General features: G+C 41.2%; 1 protein-coding gene across 18 annotated transcripts in view; it reads right to left on the bottom strand.

The window, feature by feature from the left end:
• The window catches only part of ZNF470 (zinc finger protein 470), a 68,596-nt gene that overhangs the window by 30,296 nt on the left and 10,755 nt on the right, over positions 1 to 27,545 (bottom strand). For 2 of the 18 annotated variants that reach the window (XM_036832225.1, XM_036832224.1), the window contains exons 1-5: positions 14,418 to 14,839; positions 14,019 to 14,285; positions 11,978 to 12,069; positions 6,938 to 7,064; positions 6,666 to 6,761 (exon numbers count right to left, since the gene is read on the bottom strand). In XM_036832225.1, the coding sequence (XP_036688120.1) occupies positions 6,666 to 6,761; positions 6,938 to 7,064; positions 11,978 to 12,010 (256 nt within the window). In that variant the 5' untranslated portion in view covers positions 12,011 to 12,069; positions 14,019 to 14,285; positions 14,418 to 14,839. Of the gene's footprint in view, positions 1 to 775; positions 1,273 to 2,251; positions 4,313 to 6,665; positions 6,762 to 6,937; positions 7,065 to 7,661; positions 7,736 to 11,977; positions 12,070 to 13,129; positions 13,267 to 13,700; positions 13,795 to 14,018; positions 14,286 to 14,417; positions 22,815 to 26,011; positions 26,548 to 26,921; positions 27,018 to 27,361; positions 27,474 to 27,545 lie in introns of those variants that run through there. The other 16 variants (XM_036832214.1, XM_036832219.1, XM_036832221.1 and 13 more) reach the window with 16 other exon arrangements.

Raw genomic sequence — 27,545 nt, 5'->3', positions numbered from 1 at the left:
TATTACTGATTTGTAAGAGTGCTTTAAATATCAGGGATTATTTCCCTTTATCATATTTGTTGCAAACATTTTCTTTCAGTCTCTCATTTATCTGTTAACTTTGATGTTTTCCACACAGAAGTGTTACTCAGTTTAATGTCAGCTCCTGGGTTATGTGTAATGCTTAAGAAGGTCTGCCTCAAGCCAAGGTTATAGAAATATTCTAAATTTTTCTTGTACTTTAATATTGTACCTTTAGATCTCTAATCCATCAGGACTTCATCAGTCAGTGTGCAAAGTATAGATCTATGTCTTTCCAGAGAGCTAACTGTCCCAAGGCCATCTGATCAATCCGTCTTTGCCCCACTGAAATGAAAAATCCTTTTTATCATATATAAGGGCACTCAAAACCCTCTACATGCTCTGGGTAAGACCGTCCATCTCCTAGCCTTGATGCCGAAGTAAAGAGGAAGCCCCAAAGCTCCATTTTCCAGTGTCCTCTGGATAAGAGCTCCCCTCACATGGCCACAGGCAGCAACCAAGAGGAAACCCGAGAGCTCTGGGTACTCCAGGTACCTTCAGGTGTAGGAGGTGCTCCAGGTAAGTATTCTCCTCTAGGTGTAAGAGTATCTACTAAAGGGCAGGGGATCTCGTTTTGGGTGATGAAAATGTTCTAAAATTAACTGTGGTGATGGTTGCACAACTCTGAACATACTAAAGTCATTGAATCATATACATTTTTTTTTTTTTTTTTGCTGTGCCACACGGCTTGCGGGATCTTAGTTCCCTGACCAGGGACTGAACCCAGGCCATGGCAATGAAAGTGCCGAGTCCTAACCACTGGACCACCAGGGAATTCCCTGAATCATATACTTTAAGTGGGCAAATTGTATGGTACGTGAATTATATCTCAATAAGACCGCTACCAAAACAAAACAAAACCCAAAACAAAACCCTCCACCAGCCTCTAAATCACGATTGACAAAGAGTGAACAGAACTCTCATGAACCTTGTTAAGCCATCAATTCTCCCTTCCTGCAATACTCAGAGCATCATAATTATCTGCTTTGAGACTGTCATGATTATTCTCATCATGCCCTTTGGGGCTGAGTTTTTTCTAGTTCTTCCCTAGTCCCTTGGTTCTAATGCCCATATGTTCTGGGGGAATAAAGCACCCCCTCCCAGCACTCCCTGGCTCCCTTTTTAGATCATTTCTCATCATGTACAAGTATGTACATGTCACATACTTACTATATAGTATTTCAATTTTTAGTTTGTCTTCTCCCACCAGATCTGTGAAGAAAAACGTTTTTGTACATTTTGCACCTCGCTGTATCCCCAGCACCTAAAACAATGCCTGGAACATTAGTAAATGCTCCATTAATGTTAATTTAATGATTACTACAGTACTACACTCTTTGCTATATCACAGTACTCTCTAGATGGTCAAAATGAGCTTGTCAACTTAAAAACACATAGGGACTTTTTTTGGACTATCAATGAATTTACGTATTTAACTTGGTGAGAAATATCTTTGCCAGACTGAGTCTGTCTATACAGAGACATGTCTAGCTTTTCATTTACTCTGTTTTTTAATATTTAAAAAATATTTAACTTTTAACATTCACATTCATAAGCCAACTGCAATATATATGTTTTCCTGTTTTGGTATTAGTCTTGTCAGTCTCACAGAACAAGATGGGAAGCTTTACTGTATTTATTTTATGCTCTAGAACAATTAAACATCACAGGGCTTGTTTGTGATGCTTTTCCACAGGTGAAAGTGTTGAACTACCTTTTGTAGTTTATTTCATGGCTATTAACCTATTCAAGTTTTCTAGCTTGTTCATTTTAGTTCATTTTTAATACTACCCCCTAGTTAGTCCTACATTCTACCTTTTGTTCTAATTGGCCTATTATCACTTGTAAGTGCCAGGTGAGGTGAGACTCTCTCATCAACAATGCTAGACGTCATTATATTTATTCATAGAGGGGGGTGCAAGCCACCATGTTACCCTGTATATCATACAATCTTTCAATTCTGAATGTGTTCATTTTTCCTACCTACTAGGAGAGTAAAGAGTTCTCCGCCTACTCTAAAATTTGTAGGCTTCTTAGTCTTGACCTACTGGTTCATTACACCTGCAGCTAAACATAACTGTAAGGAAAACTCTACCTTAATGGCATTAATTATAAGCCCAGGAAGGCATGCTAAACCCTTTAAGTGGATTATCTAACATATTCTTCAAAACAAGTGTTTCAAATGGAAAAGTAACATGAATATAGTTCTTTATTTTTAAAAGATTAAGCTGGCTACAGTGCTAAAAATGCACTTGAGGGAAGCAAGAGGGAAAATGGTTGCAACGCTATGCAGAAATCCAAACGAGATGGTTGCATCTTTGACCATGATAATGGCATGAGTTGGAAAGAAGTGGATAGATAGATTTAGAATATTGAAGCTAGAGGACCTGGTGGTATGCAGGTGAAGACGAGGGAATAATTGAGGATGACTCTCCGGTATGAATTCGCTGATGGTGAGCAAGGTGTACACTCTGCCTAAAGGCTTTTCCACATTCTTTACATTCATAGGGCCTTTCTCCAGTATGAATTCTCCTATGCAGCGTCAGATGGGCAATCTGGCTGAAGGCTTTGCTGCATTCCTTACACTCATACGGTTTCTCTCCTGTGTGAATTCTCTGATGCAGAGTAAGGGATTTACGATGGCTAAAGGCTTTCCCACAGACGTTACATTCGTAAGGTTTCTCACCTGTATGACACCTTTGGTGACAGATCAGGGATGCCCTCTGTCTGAATGCCTTCCCACATTCAAGACATGCATACGGTCTTTTGCCAGAATGGAGCCTCTGATGTTGAACAAGATAGGAGCCATCACTAAAGGCCTTCCCACATTCAATACATTCATAAGGCTTCTCGCCAGTATGAACTCGCTGGTGTTGAATAAGGTGTGCAATTTGACTGAAGGCCTTCCCGCATTCCTTACATTCGTATGGTTTCTCTCCAGTGTGTACTTTCTGATGTTGTGCAAGGTGTGCATTCTGGCTGAAGGCTTTGCTGCACTCCTTACATTCATAAGGTTTCTCCCCAGTATGAATTCTCTGATGATGGGCGAGGTGCGTGCTCTGCCGAAAAGCTTTCCCACATTCCTTACATTCATAGGGTTTCTCTCCAGTATGAACTCTTTGATGAAGAGTGAGTGAGCCACGATGGCTAAAGGCTTTCTCACAGATATTACATTCATAGGGTTTCTCTCCTGTGTGAATTCTCTGATGGACAGTCAGGGATGAGCCATGGCTAAAAGCCTTCCCACACACGTTACATTTGTAAGGTCTCTCTCCAGTATGAATTCTCTTATGCTGAATAAGTCCTATATGATCAGTGAAAGCCTTCCCACAATCAATACAATCAAAGGGTTTCTCTCCAGTGTGACAATACCTCCGATGACGTATAAGAGAAGCGTTCTGCCTGAAAGCTTTCCCACAGTCAATGCATTCATAGGGTCTTTTCCCAGTGTGAATCCTTCGATGATGAGCTAGAGATGAACAATCACTAAAAGCTTTCCCACATTCGATACATTCATAGGGTTTCTCTCCAGTATGAACCCTCTGGTGTTGAGCAAGATGTGCAAGCTGGCTGAAGGCTTTATGACACTGCTTACATTGATAAGGTTTCTCTCCAGTATGAACTCTCTGATGTTGAATGAGATGAGCATTCTGGCTGAAGGCTTTCCCACATTCAGTACATTCAAAGGGTTTTTCTCCTGTGTGGATTCTCTGATGTTGAGCAAGGTGGGCACTCTGGCTAAAGGCCTTTCCACATTCGATACATTCATAGGGTTTCTCTCCAGTATGAATTCTTTGATGAAGAGTAAGAGTTGAGATTTTGCTGAAAGTTTTCTCACAGTCATTACATTGCAAAAGTTTCTTTTCTCCATAGACTTGCTTGCGTTTTTTCACAAAGGAATGTGCTTTTAAGCTTTTCTTATCTGTGTCAAAATTATATATTCTCTCTTCGATAGGAAATACCTGTTTTATATAAGATAATGTATTCAGATAAAAAACTGTCCCAGATTTGTTAGAGTGGTCTCCTTTCTCAATAAGGGTACCTATATGACTGATTGTCCCTTGCCTAAAATGTGTCTTCTGACTTACCAGCTCCCTCTCAAACAGGTCTTCACATTTCCAGTTTTCCCTTAATGTGGAACATTCGAGGTCACAGCTTGTAAGTCTTTCCATTATCATTGCCTGGGACAATTTTTCCTCATAGATGTCCTGGTTTGGAGATAATTCCTTTCTCATCCACACAAACTCCAAGTCTGAAAGATATTAAGAAAGCAAACGTCTCCTTTATTTAATGCCAAAACAACGGAAACTTCCAAATGAAACCATGTGAATCAAAACAGTTGCTGAAGCCCACAAAGGTAAACGTTTTTGACAGTTCTTAAAGTTAGGCACTGTGACCACCCTTGCGTTTCTCAAATAAACCCTCCTTGGCTCTGGTATATTATTTCAACATGACTTTTTATTTAAGATATTGCACCAATATTCATAATTGATTTTGTCTGTAATTTCCTTTTTTTGGGTGCTGTTTTGGTAATATTTTGGTATCAAATGTTATGCTGTCTTCATAAACACATTTTTTATAGTTCTCCTTTTTATTCTCTGTCATAGAACACTTTAAACAATGTTGATAGTGTTCCTTACAGGCTTTATAGAATTTATTTGTAAAACAATTTGGGGTTGTGGCTTATTTTCTTGGCGGAGGCAGTTCTTAGATGACTTTCAACATTTCTTCAATGGTAACCAGTCTGTTTAAATTTTCTATCTCTGGTGTCAGTTGTGGTTATTATATTTTCGTAAAGTATCATCCATTTCATCCAGGTTTTCAAATTATTTGCAGAGACTTGCATTCCAAAAATAGATCCATATGATTCTCTTACGTACTCAGGCATCAGTGGTCATTTACCATTATTTCTTTTCTTGTATTTTCTTTCATTTGTCTGGATACTTTATATATTTTATTGGTTTTCTAAAGAAGCCTATGTTGGATTTATTTTCATTAGATCTACTGTTTTCTGATTCATTTATACCTATTTTTATCTCTAGCAATATAAATCACTATATATCTTATTTCAGTCTCCCTGAGATTCATTTTGTTCTTTTTCTAATATCTTGAATTGGATGCTTAATTCATTTTTTTTATTATTTATTAATGTACATCATTAGGGCTATAAGTGACATACCAACATCCACTTCTTAAAACTTTGAGAACTGAAAGCAGTAAAAGGCCACACTACAGGCCACAGGATAAACTAACCTCCTCACTTGAAGATCATTTCCCTGCAATATATGTCTATAGGCTATTATCTGGCTTTCTAAACCAGAAAAACAGCTTTCAAGCATGACAGGGAAAAAAATTAATAAACTGAAGAAAATAACCTGAGTCAAAAATCCCAATAGGTACAGTAAAAGTGGGAAGATGATGGACAAAGAGAGAGGAGGTAACATTAGTGGGCTAATTTCTTCATCTTTCATATCGGTATCAAAAGACAATGTTTTGAATCTCAAGTGGATGAATTTCAAAGTACAAATTTAAAAATAGATGAAGTCATAAAGTTAACAAACTGTAGAACTAAAACCTTTCCAACTGAAGGGGGAAAAAAGACACAAACAACAAAACAAAAAGAAACAACAACAATAAAAAAGAAACACCAAAGAGAAAAATAATTAAAAGCAGAGAGAAGAACATAGCTATAATACTTGTTAACTTGGTAAGTCACATTTTAAAGAAAGGAAAATACTTAAACAAGTTTGAAAAACTAAACACAAATCTGTCTGAAGAACCCAGAAATGTTGAAAGTCAGGGATGATTACAACAATACAGTACTTGAGCAGAACTAGGTAAACAGCAATGGAACATAACAGAGTTCAGGAACAGACTGTGGTATTTATAGGAAATCACTAAAGGTAAAGGTGTATGTCACACCAGTGGGGAAGAAAAGATACACTTAAAAAATAGTGTTAGAGGGACTTCCGTCGTGGTCCAGTGTTAAAGAATCCGCCTTACAACGCAGGGGACGCGGGTTCGATCCCTGGTCAGGGAACTAAGATCCCACATGCCACAGGGCAACGAAGCCCACACGCCACAACTACTGAGCTCATGCACCTCAACTAGAGAGCTTGCGTGCCACAAACTACAGAGCCCATATGCTCTGGAGCCTGTGCGCCACAACTACAGAGGCCACGCACCCTGGAGCCTGCGCGCCACAACTAGAGAGAGAAAACCCACACACAACTAGAGAGAAGCCCGCGTGCCAAAACAAAAGATCCTGCATGCCTCAACGAAGATCCCACGTGCTAGAAGAGCCCACGTGCCCTGGAGCCTGCGCGCTACAACTAGAGAGAGAAAACCCGCACGCCACAACTAGACAGAAGCCCGTGAGCCACGAGGAAATATCCTGCATGCCTCAACAAAGATCCTGCGTGCTGCAACTAAGACCTGATGCAGCCCAAAATAAATAAATAAATAAATGATAAATAAAATCTTTAAAAAAAATAGAACAAGAAGTTTCAATTTGGGAGGGACTTTGAGAGGTATTTTCCAGCAAATATCAGAGGGAAGAAACACCTTTAGGATAGTTTTCCCAGCTCTAGTTATCCTGCATTTACCTGGGTGCAGGCCTCTTGTTATCTCTCCTTTCATCATCCAGGGCTCTTTATCCTGCTCCAATAAGGAGATCACATCTGGTTTAGAAATGCAAAGACCTGCATATAAGAGGAAATAAGAAAATTAGCTATGCTGTGGATATTCCAGAGCTATGACACAGTCTAAATGGTACTGAGAGAAGAGAAACATTGTAGGAAAATGCTGATAAAGTCATGAAAGACTACTGAAGTGGAAAGACTCCTAGGGGGAGGTGGAAGGAGGAATATACTCTTACCCAATGAAGCCAGGTTCCTATAGTTCTCTAACATCACCTTCTTATACAAAGTCCTTTGAGCAAGATTCAGCCATTCCCACTCATCTTGGGAGAAGTCTATGGCTATATCCGTGAAAGACACTGAATCCTGAAACAACACAAATATAATCTTGCTCAATCAGTGTTCATGCCCTGACTTAGCTGGCCTTAGGGTAAAGAGTTATGTTGTTCACATTTGGGAAAAAAAAACTGTGAGTAACTGCCCTGGGGGGATCTAAATGATCAAGGTCATGTAGTTATTTACTGAAAAACTTTTCTGCCTATATTTATATATATTAAGAAAAAGAAAAAATATGAGCGATAACTCTCTGTTCTTGAAGCATTTTATGGTGTGAGAAGACGTTCTCAAATAAAAAAGTGTTGACTGCATTCAAAACAGAAAAGCATCAAGCACTAAATTATTTTATCTATGTTAGGAGTTAGCTCACTTTCTACATGGAAAAACTAAAGAGCTATATTTATATATATTAAGAAAAAGAAAAAATATGAGCGATAACTCTCTGTTCTTGAAGCATTTTATGGTGTGAGAAGACATTCTCAAATAAAAAAGTGTTGACTGCATTCAAAACAGAAGAGCATCAAGCACTAAATTATTTTATCTATGTTAGGAGTTAGCTCACTTTCTACATGGAAAAACTAAAGAGCTCTGGGACTGCAACAGAAAGTTTCAAGGAATGATGCTGACCTGATCAGTATGACTTCAATCTCCACAATATATTCTAAGAAATCTTAGTGTTCTCGAGATATTAAGGAGTATGCCTAAAAAGAATGAAAGAAAAAAATGCCCAGCACTATTATTTTGTTTTGAAAAACAAATATATTTAGATTAGGAAAGAACTCATTTGGCAAGTTATTTTTTGATAATCTGCAGAGAAGTATCAAGAGATGATATGAGGTAAGCACATGACAGGTAACCTGTGTTTTGTTACATGGGCTGAATTTCTAACCAACCAGGAAGTGAGGCCAGTTCTATGGTTGATGGCAGATTTTTCATTTCTTTCTTTTTTTTTTTTTTTTGTGATTTCACTTATACCAACATCTAAGAATGATTTTTAAATAAAACCAGAGAAAAAGGTTAGATTATTATTCCAAAGAATTCAGACTCTGTCACTTTCTAGCTGGGTGATCTTTGCCAAGCCAATTAACTTCTGTGTGCTTCAAGATTTCCCTCCTAAAAAAATGGTAATAATTTTAGTACCTACCTCATGGCAGCACTGTGAGAATTAAATGAAGTAACAGGCACAGTACCTGGCTAAGTACTCAAGAATTTTTACCTATGATAATTATGAAGGAGAGATGGGAAAGAAAGAAGAGCAGGAGGCCAGGAAGAGGTGAAACATTTGGTTTAGTATTTCAATAAACGTTTTACCTATATTTTATTTTAGTAATTTCAGTATGCTATAGTAGTTAAGAACATGGTCTCTGAAGCCAGATCACCTATGTTCAAATCCTGTCCTGCTCAGCAAACCTAAGCTATTAGTTTTGGTTTCAACTGTTGAAGATATTTTAAATACTTCAAAAGAACAGTCTATTGCATTTACATATAAATATTCACCATTTTTGTTGCACTTCCTTCATTCCTAATGTTCCAAATTCCCTTCTGATATAATATCTACTGGAAGAACTTCCTTTTACAATTCTTTTAAAAATCTGTCTATGAATTTTCTTAGTGTTCATTCACATGAGAAACTATTTCACCTTCTTGAAGGCTATTTTTACTGGACATAGAATTCTGGGTTGACAATTCTTTTCTTCGAGCACTTTAAAAAAGTTGTTCTACTTTTCTGACTTCCATGGTTTCTGATGAGAAACCCACAGTTATCCATATCACTGTTGTCCTGTATGTTAAGCACAGTTTTTCTCTGGCTGCTTTTGAAGTTTTTTTCCCCTTGTCTTTAGTTTCAGCAGTCTGATTATGACATTTCTGGGTAGGGATTTCTCTGGGTTCATCATATTGGAGTTTGATGAGCTTTACAGACGCACATGTTTATGTCTTTCACTAAAGTTGGTAATTTTTCAGCCATTATTTCTTCAAATTTTTCTACACTTCACTTTCTCCTCCTTTTTGGGGGACTTCAATGATAGAAATGTTAAACATTTTGGTATTGTCTTATAGGACCCTGAGGCTTTGTTCAATCTTTTTTCTCGCTGTTATTCAGATTAGATAGTTTCTGTTTATCCTCAAGTTCACTAACTCTCTCCTCTGTCATCTCCATTGTGCCACTAGTCCATCCAGTGAGCTTATTTTGGTTACTGTATTTTTCATTTCTTGTTCATATTTTCTATTTCTTTGCTGAGACTATCTTTCCACTCATTTCAAGAATGTTCAACTTTACTTGCTGGAGCACTTTTATAACAGCTGCTTTAAAGTCTTTATCAGATAATTCCAACATCGGTGTCACATCAACGTTAGTATCCAGTGGTGGCCTTTTTCCCTACGAATTGAAATTTTCCTAGCTTTTCATTAGCTGAGTAATTTTGGATTATATTCCTGACATTCTGGATATTATGAGACTCTACGTCTTGTTTAAATTCTATGGAGAATGTTGGCTGATATTTTGTTCAGGCTGCAAGTTCTAACCAGCTTTCTGTGGGTGGTGGTTTCAACAGCAGTTCCATTTTCAACTCTGTGCAGTGATATTCACCTTTGTCCTACTTATGCACCAGTCAGTGGTCAGCCTGGTCTAAGGCCAGCCTGAGACCTTAGTTCATGCTCATAGACTATGGTATGCTCTTCAGGGTCAGATACATACATGAGCAGCTCAGAGTGAGCTGCTTATGAGATCATAAACAACTTGATGTGGGTGACTTTCTCCCTCTCTGGGATCTCTCCAGTACTTTGTTTCCCAGGGGGCTCCCCTTTTTCGTTCTCTGGCCAGATAACTGGGCCTTACTTATTCCATTCCATTGTGCACTTACCACTTTAAAAGGGGGATTTCTGCTCCCCTCCCCCTCATTCTGAGCATTAGATCCCTTTGCCACTTCTTGAGTCTAAACTAGAAAGTTTCTCCTGCAGTTCTTTCTATCCATGCCAATGCCTACTTCTGAGTTCTGTGCTTGTTGAATCCATGTTAAGAGACATTGGGAGGAAAAAAAAAAGGTAATCACACTGCAGGTTTGGTGGGACTTCACATTTTGGGCTTCTTTCCCAATCTGCCTGTTATGTACTTTTTAGAGACTTCAAATTGCTTCTTCATGCATTCTGGAGCATGCATGCTTCATGCATGCATGCATCCCAGCTTTCAGTGGGAAAGACAGGTGGAGCTTGCTTAGTCCATTACCCAGAACCAGGACTCTCCCAAATTCAGTGCAAAATGTTATTATTTTTAAAACTAATATTCCATTGGAAATATAAACACTCCAGATGTTCAGGGCTTCTTGTGCATTAAACATCATATTGTAGTTCTTCAGTAGCACATATAGCTAGTGTTTATTATGTGCCAAGTACTTTTCTAAACACTTAAAATATATTGACTCATTAATACCCACAACAGTCCTATAAATTAGGTACTATTATTATTCCCATTTTACGGTTGAGGGAACTGAAATTAAGGTGATATATCTAGTATATGGTGGAGCTAGAATTTGTACCCAGGCAGTTTGGTTCCAGAGTCCTTGTTACTAACCTTTATACCATACTCTGGCACTCTTAAAATATTTTCTTCTGACAAATAACAATAATGCTTTTGTTTAAAATGTATATATGCTCTAAGAAACAAGTTCCATTGGTAGTACATGTTCTGTGGCATTAAATCTGTTTTTTTTTTTTTAAAAAAGGTATTTTGCTTTAAGTTGCTTATTGTGTCTTTGATGTAAAATAAAACACTTTTAATATTCTAAGTTGTTTTGATTTGATTAGATTTTAAAATTTATGTACCAATTTTTATAGTTTTATAATAATTAATTTGCTGGTGACACTTGTTCAGCAGTTTAATCAGAACATGAGTTATAGTTCTTAAGGTTCTATTATTGGTCAATAAGATATTAATATTAAAAACATTCTGGAGTAGAGTAAGTGTGAGAAACTCTCATCTGCAAGAAATGAAAAATTAGGAATTTAGTCCAAAGAAATCAGAGATGAGGGCAAAAATTCAAATACAAAGATGATAACTGCAACGCTCTCTATTAAATAGTAAAATATTGGCAACAATTTAACTATGGAACAACAAAGGGCTGATTAAATAGATTATGGTATTCATCCTAGAAAGAAAAAAGGATGTAGTACATTCCCTGGCATTTTAAGACACTTATGGCTCCAGTCAAGTAGGGAGGGGAAATCTTTGTTTACTGTGGCAAAAACGTCACCCATCTCACCTGCGCCTGCAGATCTCCTCCACTTCCTTCAATATGCAACTCAGAAATCCCTTCCTCTGTGACTCAAGCCCTCCCAATGCCTCCTCCTTCCAACAGTGAGTAAGATTGTGCAGGATTTCTCACCAAGGTGGCAAAAAGGAGCTAAAATAAGCAGATTTCCTCCTGCCAGATTGTGGCCTATCACAGAGCTTCATCAGTACAGATGAAGGGGCACCTTCTTGTAATTCACCCAAAGGCACTCATTCGGGCTATTAATGGCCCTTCCCCTCCACTCCACAGGAAGTCCACTCTCCACCTGCAGCACTGATCACACTGTAAAAATAAATGTTTGTTACCTTTTCATTTCTCCAACAGATAGTAAGCTCTCTGAGAGCACGGATAGGGATTTAGGGACTAGGCAGATCGTGGCTCTCAAATCTCCTCTAAGGACTGTACTTCTGTATTGTCAGATACTCATGAAAAAAATGAGTACAAGGGAAGGGCTCACAGTGGGTCATTTCTTGAGTGAAGAATAAACACTGAACAGGAAAAAGTGGAAGCTCTGTAAGAGTGTATTGGGCTGTTTGAAGCTACCTATAGCCCCATTACTCGTCAGAAAGAGAGGAAATAGGAGCCAGGCCTCAAAGTGGGACAATTTTCAGAAGGAAACAAACATTACCAAATCCTGAAAAGCAAGGGAATACTAACCAGGGACATGGCTTTAAGAAGTTCAATTCCCATCACCTTCTCCTTTTCCTGGCTCCTCACATGGAGAAGGGCTTCACCCTGAGAGGGCACAGCTGGGAGGAAGAGAAAGGAACGGTGACAGACTCTAGTGAGAGACTCTAAGAACGGTGAGTAGCTCGAATAATCAAAACCTAGAAACTTTTCCCTTCAGCTCCCTCTGTTCTCACTCCCCTATTCCTACTCCACCCTCCTCTCACAGCCCAGGCACTCCCTGGGAAACCTATAATTTACAGCTGGGGTTCTGCTCTGCTCTGGATTTTCAGGCTGAGGACAATCTCTCTCTTGCTCAAAGCCACCCATTCATTAACAACAGAGATGTATTAGGCGTGCTGCATATATTCACACTCTGATGTGACCTTCACGACCTTCAATGAAAATAAGGAATACTGTCACTGTTTCACATGTGAAAGCTCTGGGAGGTGAAGTCTTTTGCACAAGTCACACAGCCTGTAAATAATGGAGCCCACTCATCAACCTAGGTCTGCGTGACTCTACCACCCAAGCTATATGCTCAAGCAGACGCCAGAATATAACAAAAAAAACACCCCATGTGCAACTAACTACTCAGGACTTATAAAGAGTCTACGAGACTTGAAAAAAGCCATCTTCCCCAGAAAGAGGTATTACCTTTGTTACAATAGAGTCCACGTGGCTTACAAATAGCTGGACCAAAAAACTGTCAGGAGACCCAAGTTCTCCTTTTGCTTTCTGACAAACTATAGTTCTGAAGAAGTCCCTGGCCACCTCACACCACCCCCAGGCCTCCAGCCAAGCTTATTCAATCAGGAAGAGGATAAAAATATCTGACTTAATTCTGGTTTCTTTCCACTAAACTCCACTGCTTTTTCAAAGCATTATTATAATGATGAATGTAAGAATGAACGCTTACGGAGCACTAGTTACTATGTGACAGAGACTACACGAAGTGCTTTACAGGTATGAGCTCACTTAGTCCTCGTAACAGTCCTATGAGGTACAGAATATCATCTTCATTTTACATAACAGAAACTGGGTCAGAAAGTTTAAGAAAAAAAACTTGCTCAGTGGAGGTCTTGGGATCTGAACTCTTAGGGTCAGCTTCTTCAACTGTCAAAAGTGGTTAAGAATACCCACCTCAAGCAGTTGTTGAGGGGATTACATGAGGGCCAGTACAGAAGGGGACTCTGGAGTCAGCCTGTCCTGGATGTGAATCCTGGCTCCTCCACTTACTAGTGATTACTTGTCCTCTCTACGCGCGTCAGTGTCCTCATCTATAAAAAGGAGATAAGATAGTTTCCACCTCATAATGTTCTGAGGTTTGGTGTTACCATCCTCAAAAGATCTTAGAACCATGTCTGGGCCACAGTAAGCGCTCAGTAAACATTACCTATTGTTACTGCACGCAGTAAAACAAGCAAAGAACAATAAGGCTATGAGCAGTGCTTCTTTCCCCTCTCTCTCTCTCTTTACTCACTCTGGCTAGGGGCGGGGCGGGGGGGTGGGTAGCGGAAGACAGAGAAGTGTGAGATAGAAATGGGGGAGTATTTCTGTTCATCTACTAAAAGGTGACTAAGCCATGGAAAGGCTGGGATCCCTCAGCACTTCCAGATGAAGCTGTGAATCTCGCCTTCCTCCCAAGTCGCATCCCACAGTGATAATATGGGACAGGACTCTTAACAGATTAAAAAATAAAAATATTAAATACTGAGGTCCTCCTTGAAGAGCAGCACAGCACTCAGAGGTAATGTTCTAATGGGGAATGCTCTCTCCCCTGGGTCCTTGGAGATATGCAGACAGACCTGGAAGGGGAGTGTCTGGTTAGGAGACTCTGGGCAAGTCAAGACCCCTCCCTGAATTCAGCTCCACCCTCCGGCCCGAGGTGACCGCCCAAATCTTTGGACTTCTGGGTCCACCAGACTCTGCGGCCAGGGACATCCTCCTCCAGCACTTGGGCCCAGGAACAGCACCCCCAAACCTTAATTTTCACTCTTGCAGCCGTACCGAGGTCGTCTGCCACTCTTACCTCCATACTTAGTCCCGTGGACGTGTGTAGTGTCCCGATTTCCACACCCTCCAGGCGGGGCAGGCAAGAAATGCTTCAGCCGCACCGGCCCAACCAGGCGCCTTCCCAGGACTCCAGGGCTTTGGGCCACACTGGGTTCTTGGTGGTGGAGTCAGGGTGTGTGGGGGGCTGGGGTGTGTGTCGGGGGGTGGTCTCCTCCGTAGGCGTTTCCAGCTCTCAGCCACGTAAAATCCTTCATTCGTCCCAATACACGCCGTCGCTCACATGCTGCTGGGACGTGCCAGGTGCACAAAAGACACGCGCAGAAACACGGGCCCCAGTCACACACTTGCCTCCTCTGCGCCCCACCAGTCACATCTCACACCCGCACACACTCTCCCCCCCCATTCACACACGTACCTGCCTCCTCCTCCCGGTCACACACACACACCACGCGCTGACGGTCACAGTAGCCAAGTCACGCGCGCACGCTCCCGACCCCCCCGCCCCCGCATGCAGACCGGGACGCTGCCCTCTCGGCGCCTCCCCGCGCCCGGCTCAGCCGCTGCCGCCGCCGCCACCCCACTCAGACTTTCTCCTCAGAACCGGCCAGACTCGCTCACGTCCGTGTTTCAAGTCCTCGTCGGAAGTGGGCGTGTCCTCCCAGCGCAAGGGCCTTTGGGAAACGTAGTGCAGACAGGGGTGGCGGCGGCTTTCTGAAATCTGAGGACTAGGCTGCTAGGCAGGGTTCCTCTCCCCGGCCTGGTGATCACTGCCCTCTGTCCCCTATTGGTGCCTCCTGGTCCGGAATAGAGCTACCTAGAAGCCTTTTAGCTTCTGGGTCCGAGAAGTATTGGCGGCCTCCATGAAATGAGCAGAGTCCCGGGGACTTCTGGGAGCCTTCGCCGGGCTCGGAGTACGCAGGCGCAGCTGTCAGGCACTGAAAGCCGAGACCCGAGTAGCCGCTCACCCGCGCCTCCGCCGAAGGTGGGCGGGGTCGCAAGAACGTGGAGCGCGCAGGCGCCTTGAGCAAGGGGAAAAGCCAGGGAAGTGAGCGGAGCTTAGGAGAGGCGGGTCTAGGGGCGGAGCCTTCGGGATAGAAGAGCGGAGATTTGGATTTTGCCTGGTGCTTTGTGCACTTGCGGGTGTGTGTGTGGTGTGTGCGCTGCGGGGGGTGTGTGTGTGTGTGTGTGTGTGCGCGCGCGCGCGCGCGCTGGGGTCTAGGGGAGGTAGATAATTTATTTCCAAAGGTCTACAGATCAAGAGAAACTGTACTTAAGAAACGACGTCTTATGAGCCTCATCAGCATCTGGACTTAATTTACATGACAAGATTCTTGACTTTGAGCTGATGCTATAATGAGATGCGATTTGGGGAGGGGGCCTTGGAAGTCGGTGATTGTTTTGTATGCCGAAGGGAAATGAATCACCAGGGGCCGGAGGGCAGACTGTGGTAGGCATCCATTAAGGTGGCTCCCAAATGATCCCCGCCTCCTGCTATTCATAACCTCATGTAATCCTCTCCCCTTGGAAGTGAGCTGGACCTAGTGACCCACTTTTAATTAACCAAGTACAAAGATGAGAGGATGCCACTTGTAATATTAGGTTACATAAAGGCTTCGGCTTCCACCTTGGGTACCCTTCTCTTGCCTGCTCACTTACAAGGAAGCCAGCTGCCATGTTGTGAGCTGCCCATGTGGAAAGGAATTGATGTGTCCAGCCAAAGGCCAGCAAGGACCCGAGGCCAGCCAACAGTTTTAATGAGTGAGTTTGGAAGATGATTCTCCTCCCATAAAGCCTTCAGATGACTGCTGTCTTGTTGAAAGACCCCAGGAGCCAGAGGCACCCAGCTGAGCCATGCCTGGATTCCTTACCCAAAGAAGTTGTAAGATGACAAATGTATGTTTGTTTTAAGCCACTAAGCTTCAGCGTAGTTTGTTACACAACAGCTAATGAACATACTATCACAGCCCTTACTCTGTGATTCAGTGAGTTAAAATAGGGATTCTATCAGTAGTCAAAGATACCACATTGATAGAACTACAGCAGCTGCTATCACAATTAAAACCCAAGTGTCATTACCTGCACATATGTTTGTTTTTCACTCAACATAATAATCCACTGCTGTTGCTCCTGAGTGACTGATGGCTTTCTTCCAAATAGCGGTTTAGGGGCCCAGAGTTCTTCCATCTTGCAGTTTTGCCATTCCATACAATTGAGATTCTTCTTCTTCCAGCTGGGTGGTACATCCTCTTCTTAATAACCGAGCCCTGAGTGACACACATTTTTCCTATTCAAACCACAGCCAGAACTGGAAGCAATAGTGGCTGAGTAATGCAGGATGTGCCTCGGCAGTCACATTCTGGAATCCATTTTCAGGCAACAGAAAGGGAAGCACAAACTTTGGGCAGTTGTCTAATCATATCATAGGTATCATTAACAAATGCTACATACCCAGGACCTTGGAAAATAACCATATGGGTTTGTGGTCATTGTACCTGCTACAAGCTACACTAGATAAGAATCCCCCCAGGAGCCCTCACTCTGCACAAATACGTCATTCAGGAATTCCAGTGGAAATATTCAGAGACTTAGATTACAATCTTTCAAGAGTACTCAGTCTCCTTTCTGTTGACTCAAGTCGATGTGGGACTTGGATGCCATGCCATGGAGTGCTTCTAACTAAAATAAAACCCTAGTGCAGTTTCAACCCTGGGGATCAATGATGAAATAAGGTAAAAGTATCAGATATCAGAACATTCTTAGGATTTCTGTGTTGTGACCATTTCATTTTATTCTCATGATTAACCGTTGCCCTATACTCCAGCTACTGCACATGCCCTAGTTCAGTACACTTTCCAAATGTAATCACTGTCATGAGAAATCCCAGTACCTAAAGGAGACAGATTTTTAATATGCTGGTACTTCATGTCAAAAGAACATAGAAAAGCTACTGGACCCTGACAGGGGAACTTGCAAAAGATAAGTCGGGGGTAGGGACATAAATGATCCACTCCAGCACTATAAACTCTTGAATTCTTTCAAGTCCTTACATATTATGCAATGTAAATTCTAACCCTCAAAATGACATTTCCAAAAATGTGTCCTAGATTTTTGATAGTATAATAAATGATATTAAATATTTCTGGATGACGTGAATCTCCTCCCTGTCTGCATTTCAAACTATAGGTCATTTTAAATCCAAGAAAGCAATAATGGTGGGACTAGAAAAGCAGACTCAAGAGTTTTGTCACAGATTTATGGCAAAGAGAATGAGTAGGGAGGTTTCTTAAGGTTTGAGAAAGTCAAGGTCTTCTAAGATGCTTGAATCTTTCGTGATAGCCCCATTCCAGTTACATGGATTCAAATCTTTCCCAACACTTCACTTTCATTTAAGAGAAGTGGCGAGGTTGGGAATTCAGTAAGTATCGTAGCTCAGCAAACACCTGGATCTACTGTTGCACTTGGCTTTCAGGATTTGCCAGCCCCGCGGTTAGAAGCAGCTAAGAAGACTCCCAACACAATCATAGAAAGATCTGACTTCAATGCCTTTCTTAAGGTCAGAATTTCAAGTGGCCTTTCACTTTTAATTATCTAATTTCATTGTAAACAAGCATCACACTTACTTTTGGAGCTAGCATTGCTGCCTTTAGTTTTTGGTAAGAGCTATCCAGCCCCTCGTGTGCAGTGGGCTGGACCCTGCTGCATCATGAGTATCCTTTCCTAACACAACACAGGATTACAAGTTTCTCTGTCTTTTAACCTATCTCTTTCAATCAGCCCTTAATATTCTGCTTCTCTGTAGTCTGAGAATCATCCTCTAGTACCAATTTCTATATGAGAATAAAAGGTGACTCCAACTTAGAAGTTAAATATTGAAAGGATACCAGATACCTTGAAGATTTAAAGAACCAAACAAAACTAGGATGTGAGGATGCAGGAATCATTTTAATGGATCAGACAGGTAGAGATGCAGAAATCTTTAGGTTGCTGCCAAAGGTTGACTCAATTCCACCTATTTGCGGTCCAGGAGTGATGTTCCGTATCTTTATAATAGCTGTTACAACAAGTGGCCCAACCAATCAAAATGAATACTGACTAAAAGAAAACATCCCTTATGGCCCATACATAAAGCCTAATATTTGCCCCGTGTCTCCGGTCAAAATACAAAGAATGAAAAACCTGACTGGCTTAATTAGTGCCATGTGTGACTGGCAGTCCAACAGAATACAGAATGAAGGCAAAGTGCCAACAAAGAGCTAGGAAACGCATGTGTTAAAGACAAAAACAGATTTCAACATATATATTGAAAAAAATATATATATACACACACACATATACACGCACACATATATATTCAATATTAATTTTGACTCTATGACTACAAGATTATTTTACACATAAAGTTCTGCAAATCACATATTGCATTTAATATATTGTGGACAGACAATACTCCATAGGAGCATATGTAAAGCTTAATCTCTGCTAACTGAACAATACTGTACTGAATAATCACAATTTAATCAATCTGCTTGGCAGGATACTGAAATCCTATTTGTTGTAATTAAAAAGATTTTGCAATAAACATTATTTATATCTATATATTTATTCCATTGGGATGAAACTCCTAGATCTAGAATTACTGTTTCAAAAGGAATGCATATTTATAGTGTGGAGAGGTCATGCCATATTGCCACCCCAAACAGGAGGAGACAAATCTACACTGGTAATGATGAACAACCTCCTGTTTTCCCACAATGATAACTAGTATGGGAAATTAACTGCAGTTTAGATTTTAATCCATCTGCGAGTCAAGAAGAGTCGTTTTAAATCTGTAATTTTCTGAGCAACGAGGTTAAGAACCTAACAAATTTTCTTTATTCGAGTTCTTCCACTGTGACACCCCTGTTGGTAAGCACTGCCTAGTTCCCCGACTGCTTTGTGTCATTGCACTCTGTTCTTAAACGACATATTTTTTCGTATGTGTTGTGTATTTTCTGCCAGTTGTCTCTTACATCTTTTTTGACACCTTTCACCATATCGAAGTTTATTTAAATCTTTGTACAGGCCAGCTTACTCTCTTCATGTCTTCCAGGGCTCCATGTCCTACTCAGTAAAGCCTTCCTCCTTTCTGTGTTTGCCTCTAACATATTATTTCATAATTAGAGCCAATAAATACAACTGTATTATATTTCTCTGTAAGGTCTAGGTATGCTTCGCTTTTTGGAGAGTGGATAATCAATTGTTACAACATCATTTCCCCAATAATGAAACACTAATCTTATTACATACCAAAACATTTTTTCAACGATTTTTTTTTTTTTTGGCCTCACCACGCAGCATGGGGGATGTTAGCTCCCCCACCAGGGATCGAACCCACACCCCCTGCAGTGGAAGCACAGAATCCTAACCACTGGACCGCCAGGAAAGTCCCACCAAAACATTTTTTAAATGTCCTGCTATGTTTGACAAATCATCCTTCCTTGTGTGGTTTTCAACTAAAACTGTCAGAGCAAACACATCCTACTGGGGACTCTGTTGGGAGTGACAATTTACAAACATTTTAACAGTATTACTTCATCTAGAAAAACATAGTATTTCTCTTTTTATTGACATTTCCTATTGTTCAACAGTTTAATAACATTCTTTCACGTCTATTCATAAGTTGCTTTATAGTTTTTCTTGTTTTTGATGGAAGAGTTGTATTATCCTCATAGAAATAATTAGAAACTTTTGTGTATTTTTCTCTGCACTGGAGCAGGAGTCAGCAAGCTTTCTCTGCACAAGGAGAGATAGTAAATATTTGAAGTTTTGCAGGCAATACTGTCTCTGCTGCAGCTACTCAGGTCTGCTATTGTAGAGTGAAAGCAGCCCTAGGCAGTATGTAAACAAATGAGCATGGCTGTGAGCCAATAAGACTTTATTTATGGACACCGAAATTTAAATTTCATATAGTTTTCATGTTGTCTTAAGTTATTACTCTTTTCACTTGTTCCTCCATTAAAATAATTTTATTTTAATGAATTTATTTATTTATGGCTGTGTTGGGTCTTCGTTTCTGTGCGAGGGCTTTCTCTAGTTGTGGCAAGTGGGGGCCACTCTTCATCGCGTGCGCGGGCCTCTCACTATCGCAGCCTCTCTTGCTGTGGAGCACAGGCTCCAGACGCGCAGGCTCAGTAATTGTGGCTCACGGGCCTAGTTGCTCCGCGGCATGTGGGATCTTCCCAGACCAGGGCTCGAACCCGTGTCCCCTGCATTGGCAGGCTGACTCTCAACCACTGCGCCACAAGGGAAGCCCTAAAATAATTTTTAAAAATCAGATCATGGGCCATACAAAACAGTCAGTGAGGCTCTGGCCATGAGTCATAGTCAAGTTCAGTCTGCCTCAAGGTTAGTGGTTCTTTGAAAGTTTAATGGAATTCATGCATAAGCCCAGGTGACTTTAAATGATCAAATCTTGCCAAATTTTCTAATTCTTGAGTAACATGTCAGAAGGTTTAACTGTACGCAGGTGAACCTTGTCTTTTCCTCTGATTGTTTCAGTTCTTTTCTTCCAGGTGGCCTCCTCACCCATGTTCTCTACACACTTTCTAAGACTGTTGTCAGATGTAATTTTCTCACCAAGGTCACAGCACCTTACACTTTATGCAGATAAATGAGAAGCCATAATACTAACTCAACATTATGGAATCAAGTTTTAAACCAGAACAGGCAAAGCCTCACTGATTATCTTGAAACGCCTGTTCCTGATCTAATATTCGGCTTCTCTTAGCTTCGCTCTATGCATCATTTTCAGTCAGAGTTGCCTATGGTAACTTTTCAATGTCTGAAAACAATGTTTTTAAAAGAGCTAACATTACTGAACGCTTAGTATGGACCAGCCATTGTGCTACACACATCTTATGCATTAACCAATATGAAGGATCTCAACATAAGTGTTTACATGAGGAGTAAATGAATTCTATTTTCACTTAAAACAAAAATCTTCACGTTCTAACTGCAACAACATGAAAAACAAACGCGTACAGGACAAGAACAGAATAGACAGAAAAAAGAGAGAGAACAGGTTTTAAACTGCTGGAGAGGTCTATCTGAGTCACAATGTCTCCGGACTAGAGTGATGGGAGTGAGGATGGATTCCAGAGAAACTTGGGTAACAGATCCACAGGATTTGATGTAGCAGGTAAAGAGGGGCGTGCAGGTGACTCTCCAGTGTGGATTCTCTGATGTGCAAAGTGTGTGCTCTGCCTGAAGACCTTTCTGCTTCTCTTATGGTTGTGGGGTCTCTCTCCCGTGTGCACTCTTTTGTGCTGATTGAGGTGTCCGATTTGGATGAAGGTTTTCCTGCATTCCTTGCATTCATACGGTTTCTTTCCAGAGTGAATCCTCTGATGGACGCTAAGGGACTGCCGATGGCTGAAGGCTTTGCCACACGCGCTACATTCGTAAGGTTTCTCCCCAGTGTGACTTCTGCGATGACAGATGAGGGACGACTTTGTCTTGAAGGCCTTCCCACATTCAATACATTCATAGGGCCTTTGGCCAGTGTGAAGCCTCTGGTGCTGAGTGCAGGAGGAGTTGTCACCAAAGGCCTTCCCACATTCCATGCACTTATAGGGTTTCTCTCCCGTGTGAACTCGCTGGTGTTGAATAAGGTGTGTAGTCTGGCTGAAGGCCTTCCCACATTCCTTACACTCGTAGGGTTTCTCTCCTGTGTGAGTTTTCTGATGCTGCGCCAGGTGAGCCTTCTGGGTGAAAGCTTTGCTGCAGACCTTACAAGCGTATGGCTTCTCTCCGGTATGAATTCTCTGATGGGTGGCCAGCTGGGAACTGATGCTGAAGGACTTACCACATTCCCCACATTCGAAGGGCTTCTCGCCAGTATGAATCCTCAGATGGCTAGCAAGGTGTATATTCTGCCTAAAGGCTTTCCCACATTCTTTACATTTAAAAGGCTTCTCTCCAGAATGCACCCTTTGGTGCTGAGTGAGCGAGGCATGATGGCTAAAGGCTTTTCTACACACGTCACATTCGTATGGTTTCTCTCCTGTGTGAATTCTCTGATGGACAGTCAGGGATGAGCCGTACCTAAAGGCTTTGTCACACACATCACATTTGTAGGGCTTCTCTCCAGTATGAATTCTCCTGTGCTGATTGAGTCCGATGTGATCACTGAAGGCTTTCCCACAGTCGATGCAGTCAAAGGGTTTCTCCCCAGTGTGATAATACCTCCAGTGACGGATAAGGGATGTGTTCTGTATGAAGGCTTTCCCACATTCCATACATTCGTAGGGCTTCTTGCCGGTGTGACATCTCTGATGTCGGGCAAAGGATGAGCCGTCACTGAAGGCCTTTCCACATTCCCTACATTTATAGGGCTTCTCTCCAGTATGAATTCTCTGATGCACGGTGAGGGATGAGCTCTGGGTAAAGGTTTTCTTACATTCATTACATTTGAAAAGTTTTTTTCCTGCATAGATTCCTGCATGTTTTATTACCACTGAACTTGGGGGGAAAGTTTTCTTAACTGAATCACAGCGGTGAACTCTCTCTTCTGAAATGTCCAAGTGGAACCATCTTCCAGATTTGTTATATGGACACTCTCTTTCCTTAGAGAGGGTTTTGTTGTGAGTGACTGCCTCCTGCCTGAATTGTGTTTTCTGACCTGCCAGCTTCCTTTCAAACAGACCCTCAGAATTCCAGCTTCCTCTGAAAGTGGAACTCTCTAGGTTACTGTTTGAAGTTCTGTCCGTTACCACTTCAGCAAATGAATCCTGCTTTGGAAATAACTCCTGGGTTTCATGTATAGACTGCTGGCCTGAAAGATATCAAGAAAATAAACAAGAAACAAACATTTCTTTTATTATAGGCTGGGAAAAAAGGAATCTACTAAAAGGAAAACTGTGAAGAAACTCACTAATTGGTGAATTAAACCCTAATTAAACCACATAAATTGTGCACCTCTAAAACATGTGAAAATGCAGTCTACAATGTATGTAAGACGACCCCAGACTGGGTTCATATGGGAACCCAAGAGAGGTGAATAGAAAAAAAGTTAAATGTATGTGGAATCAGTCACTCATCAGAAGCGTCAGGAGTTGGAAAAATGTTCTGCAATCACATCACCTAAAAATACAGTCTATGACACTCATTCTCTTCACCCTTTCTCACCCCTGGCTATGCAGCTTTGATGCCAGGGCAGTCATCATGTCACCAAAGTTGTTCCAAGAAGCACACCAAACACAAAAGGACAGTGTATTCTATAACGTTCATTAAGAGGCCTGAAAGCCCAATCACTCCCCTACAACCAGAAACGGTGTTTCTGTCAACCATATCTTATTTGACTGATTTCAACAGAACCTATGGCGCCAACTGATGGCTAAAGTTCAGCGGTCACACAGAAATCATTTTTACACTGACCTGCTTGCTTCTGCAAGCCTGACAAAATCCTCACTTCTTCTCTGGCCATTTAGTAATGGAATTTCTCATTCTGGAGAGACTGTTTTTGTAAAAATAGTGAGTGCTGATATTATATTTAATTACATCATACAACCACTGATCAGGTATATAGCTTACCTCAGACTACAAGCTTGCAGGGAGGAATGATTATGTCTGAAATCCCTTTGCTAAATCACTTAGCATGTACCAAAAACTTGTGCAAGTAGAGCTATATCACAATAAATGTACAGAGATGAAAGTGGTGTTGGGGAGAGAGATGATGCAGAGAGTCAGATGTTTGGGAAAAGATGATCTTTAAAAAAGGAAAATAAAGTATTTTTTTTTAAATGGCATCTAAACACTGAAAGCTTTCCTTCTTAGGTCAATAACAAGACAAAGATACCTGGGAAGTTCCAGCCAGAGCAATTAGAAATAGAAATAAAAGGCATCCAAATTAGAAAGGAACAAAAAAACTGTACTTGCTGATGATATCATCCCATATATAGAAAACCCTAAACAATCCACAAGAAAGGTATTAGAGCTAATACATCAAGTCATCAAAACTGCAGTATACAAGATCAACACACAAAAATCAGCTGTATTTCCATACACTAGGAATGAACAATCTGAAAAGGAAATTATGAAAATAATTCCATGAAAAATAGCAGTGAAGGAATAAATTATTGAGGAATAAGGTTACCTTAAAGGGTGCAAGACTGTACACTGAAAACTACAAACATTGCTTAATAAAATTAAGAGCTAGATAAATGGAAAGACATCCTGTGTTCATGGACAGGAAGACTTAATAATGTATTCATGGAGAGAAACAAGGAAGAATTAAATAAGCAACAGAAACGAGACCAAACAAATTTGTCGTACAGTACAAATGGGAGTAATATATCTAGTAACAAAAACAAAAAACCATGAATGAAACAAAAATCAAAGCTAAAGCTTCTATAAATGAAGCTACCACACAATCTAAAATACTGGATAGCAAGAAACACCACATGCAACCTTTCAAGCCACAGGAAATTGGGGGAAAAAATATCACATTTATAAAACAGGATTTACATTCATGCTATATACAGGCAAGGAAATATGACCCAGCAGAAATGTGGGCAATGGGCATGAAGACATCACTAACAGAGTATAAACCCTGAATGGATTTAAACACATGTATTCCCAACTTCACAAGTAGTCTGCAAAATAAAAATTAAACAAAACTCAATTTTCACCCCACAGCTTGGAAAATATAAAAAAAACCCTGAAATACTATTAGTGAAGATGTATGGAAACAGGTATTCTCATATATTGTTTACCAATGGTATTATAGCCTGTTATTATGTTCATGAAACTTAAAAAACATGTATACTTTGATCATGCAAAGAGATATGAACAAACTGGACCACCGTTTATTACAGGTGAAAACCGGAAAAAACCTAAAGGTTCAAATATCCTCAACAGTAAATTAGTTAAGTAAATTATGGTATTTCCATATATTGTAATACTAGACAGCCACTTAGATGAAGTTTCTGTCTACTTTCTAAGGATACAAATAGAAGCAGAAATCATAAAAGTAGTAATATATTAGACTATACAATTTTTTTTAAAATTTTATGTACAATTTAAAAAATTCTAGTGAAAAGAAAAATAATTACCATATGTGAAAGATAGTTTGAGATAATACATTAAAAAATTAATGTTTACATTAAGAAAAAACCCACTGGGACTGGACTGGCAGTGCAGTGGTTAAGACTCTGCACTTCCACTGCAGGGGGCACAGGTTTGATCCCTGGTTTGGGAACTAAGATGCCACATGCTGTGCAGCACAGCCAAAAAAAAAAAAAAAAAACTCAAAAAACAAAAAAATAGGGACTTCCCTGGTGGTCCAGTAGTAAAGAATCTGCCTTCCAATGCAGGGCATGTGGGTTTGAACCCTGGTCAGGGAACTAATATCCCACATGCTGCGTGGTCATAACTACTGGGCCTGTGCACCTCAACTAGAGAGCCTGTGTGCTGCAAACTGCAGAGCCCACACGCTCTGGAGCCCGTGCACCACAGTTAGAGAGAGAAAACCCAGACGCCACAACTAGAGAGAAGCCTGCACGCCGCAATGAAAGATCCTGCATGCCACAACTAAGACTGGACACAGCCAAATATTAAAAAAAAAAATCAAAAACAAAAAAAATTTAAGACACAAATAGAGAAATGGATATAAATGAGGGACATTTTACAAAAGGATAAAGACAATAACAAAATTTGGGGAAAGTATTCAACTCATTTTCATAATATAAAAATAACTTTAGGCTATAATCTTTCACCAAATAATAAGCTAAACATTTTCACCAAACTACCCAATGCTATGATGATGCAATTAAACCCATACATCTAGTCATCTGTTCATTGCTAGTCACTAGAACAGAAAATTCTCAGAGCCCAGCAGATTTTCACTTCCAGGGATACAGGCATCCCCAAAATGTACAGCCTTCACTAACATAAAGGTGCCTATTATATTTTTAACACCAAGAAATGTGATGCAACCTAATTGAGCAGTGGCACACAGAACATGGAACTCACGTGAAAACATCAGTACGCAGGACGGAATGCAAACTCTATTTCTACCACGTAAAACAACATATGTGTTCATCAGGGCTTGAAGGGCCTAAAGTTGTCTTGTTAACATATTGTGATTACGGGTTATGATTTTCTATTCCTTTCCCAGACAGGTGACAGGATTACACTTTCTGAAAACCATTATTTTCAAAAGAAGTTTCTTTTCCTTCCTTGTGTATCGAAGAAATGGCCCTCCGCCCACGTCTTCTTGCAATCCGTCTGCCCACCCTCTCCAACCCAGACAAGGATTCTCTGGGGGGAACCCTCTCCTTTGCCTCTGTAAGGCCATGATGGGAACTTCACAAGCTCTGGTTTATGCAAGTCATCCATGCACATGTCATCCCCTCCATGGGAGTAAATATTTGATGGCTGAGGACAGAGGTGTAAATTCCCTCGTTCTCCAATCGCCTGCCAATGTCAAGCCGAGTGGCTCCCTCCTTCAATTTGTGGTTCTTACAGGAATGGATGCATCACGAAGTGAGTGGCCATCTGACCACGAACATCAGACCTTTGGAAGACAGCTCCAGAAACCCTCGGGGTCTGGAAGAGATCATTTAAGGAACCAAGTGGTTGATCCATGTCTGAGTGGCCAAGGACAGGAGCAGAGCTACAGGGAGGAGTTATCCACCAAGAGAAGGTGGGGTGGGGGGCAAGGAGGAGGGGAGGAAGGCGGAGGAGGGGGAGAAGAGGGGGAGGAGGGGGAGGGGAGGAGGAGGAGAGAACAGTGTAATTTTGAAAGCTCGGATCTCAATCTTCTTTCCAGACCTGAGGACGTGGTGGGTTTTCTCTGTACGTTAGGGAGCACCTGGCCTCTTTGGTGAGAACTACACTCTGGCCTGCAGTGGCGTTTCCACCCCAGGCCTCCCGCGCTCACCTGGGGACGGGCCTCTTGCCAGCTCTCCTTTCACCACCCAGGGTTCCTTCCCAAGGTCCAGCAAAGAGACCAAGTCTGGCTCAGACACACAACGTCCTGCACATGGGAAAAGACAGGGGTTTCAGTCACACCCTTGGCATTCTTAAATGGACAACCAATTCCTTGGCTTTGAAGGAAGAGTGCTTTATTACAGGAAGGACCAGGAAGAAAAGTGAAGAGTATTTTAAGGATATTGAAGATGATGCTTCAAGTATGACAAAGATATTAACTTTCAACTCTACAAACGTCACACTCTTAAGAATTGCGAGTAAAAATTCAACCCAACGCTTTGGAAGACAACCCCGCCACACCACTCCCTCCCAAACACACACACAATTCAAAACTGAGGAACGAAAATGGGGTCTCCTGAAGATTCAGATTTGGGAGAGGAACGTCCTTACCTACTGCCCCCATACTGTGGTCCTCCCACACGACGTTCTTACGGAAACTCTTCCGAGTTGGGCCTGGCTGCTGGGAGACGTCTACAGCCATGTTCTTGATGGTCACCAAGCCCTGAAATGGTACAAACACGTTTTTCATCAAACCGTGCTTGTGAACCCACGATGGCTCTGCGGGGTGGGCTGC

The sequence above is a fragment of the Balaenoptera musculus genome, chromosome 19 (genome assembly GCF_009873245.2).
Source record: "Balaenoptera musculus isolate JJ_BM4_2016_0621 chromosome 19, mBalMus1.pri.v3, whole genome shotgun sequence".
NCBI lineage: Eukaryota > Metazoa > Chordata > Mammalia > Artiodactyla > Balaenopteridae > Balaenoptera > Balaenoptera musculus.
Note: the sequence above shows the minus strand (reverse complement) of the source record. Positions and strands in the feature narration are given on the sequence as shown.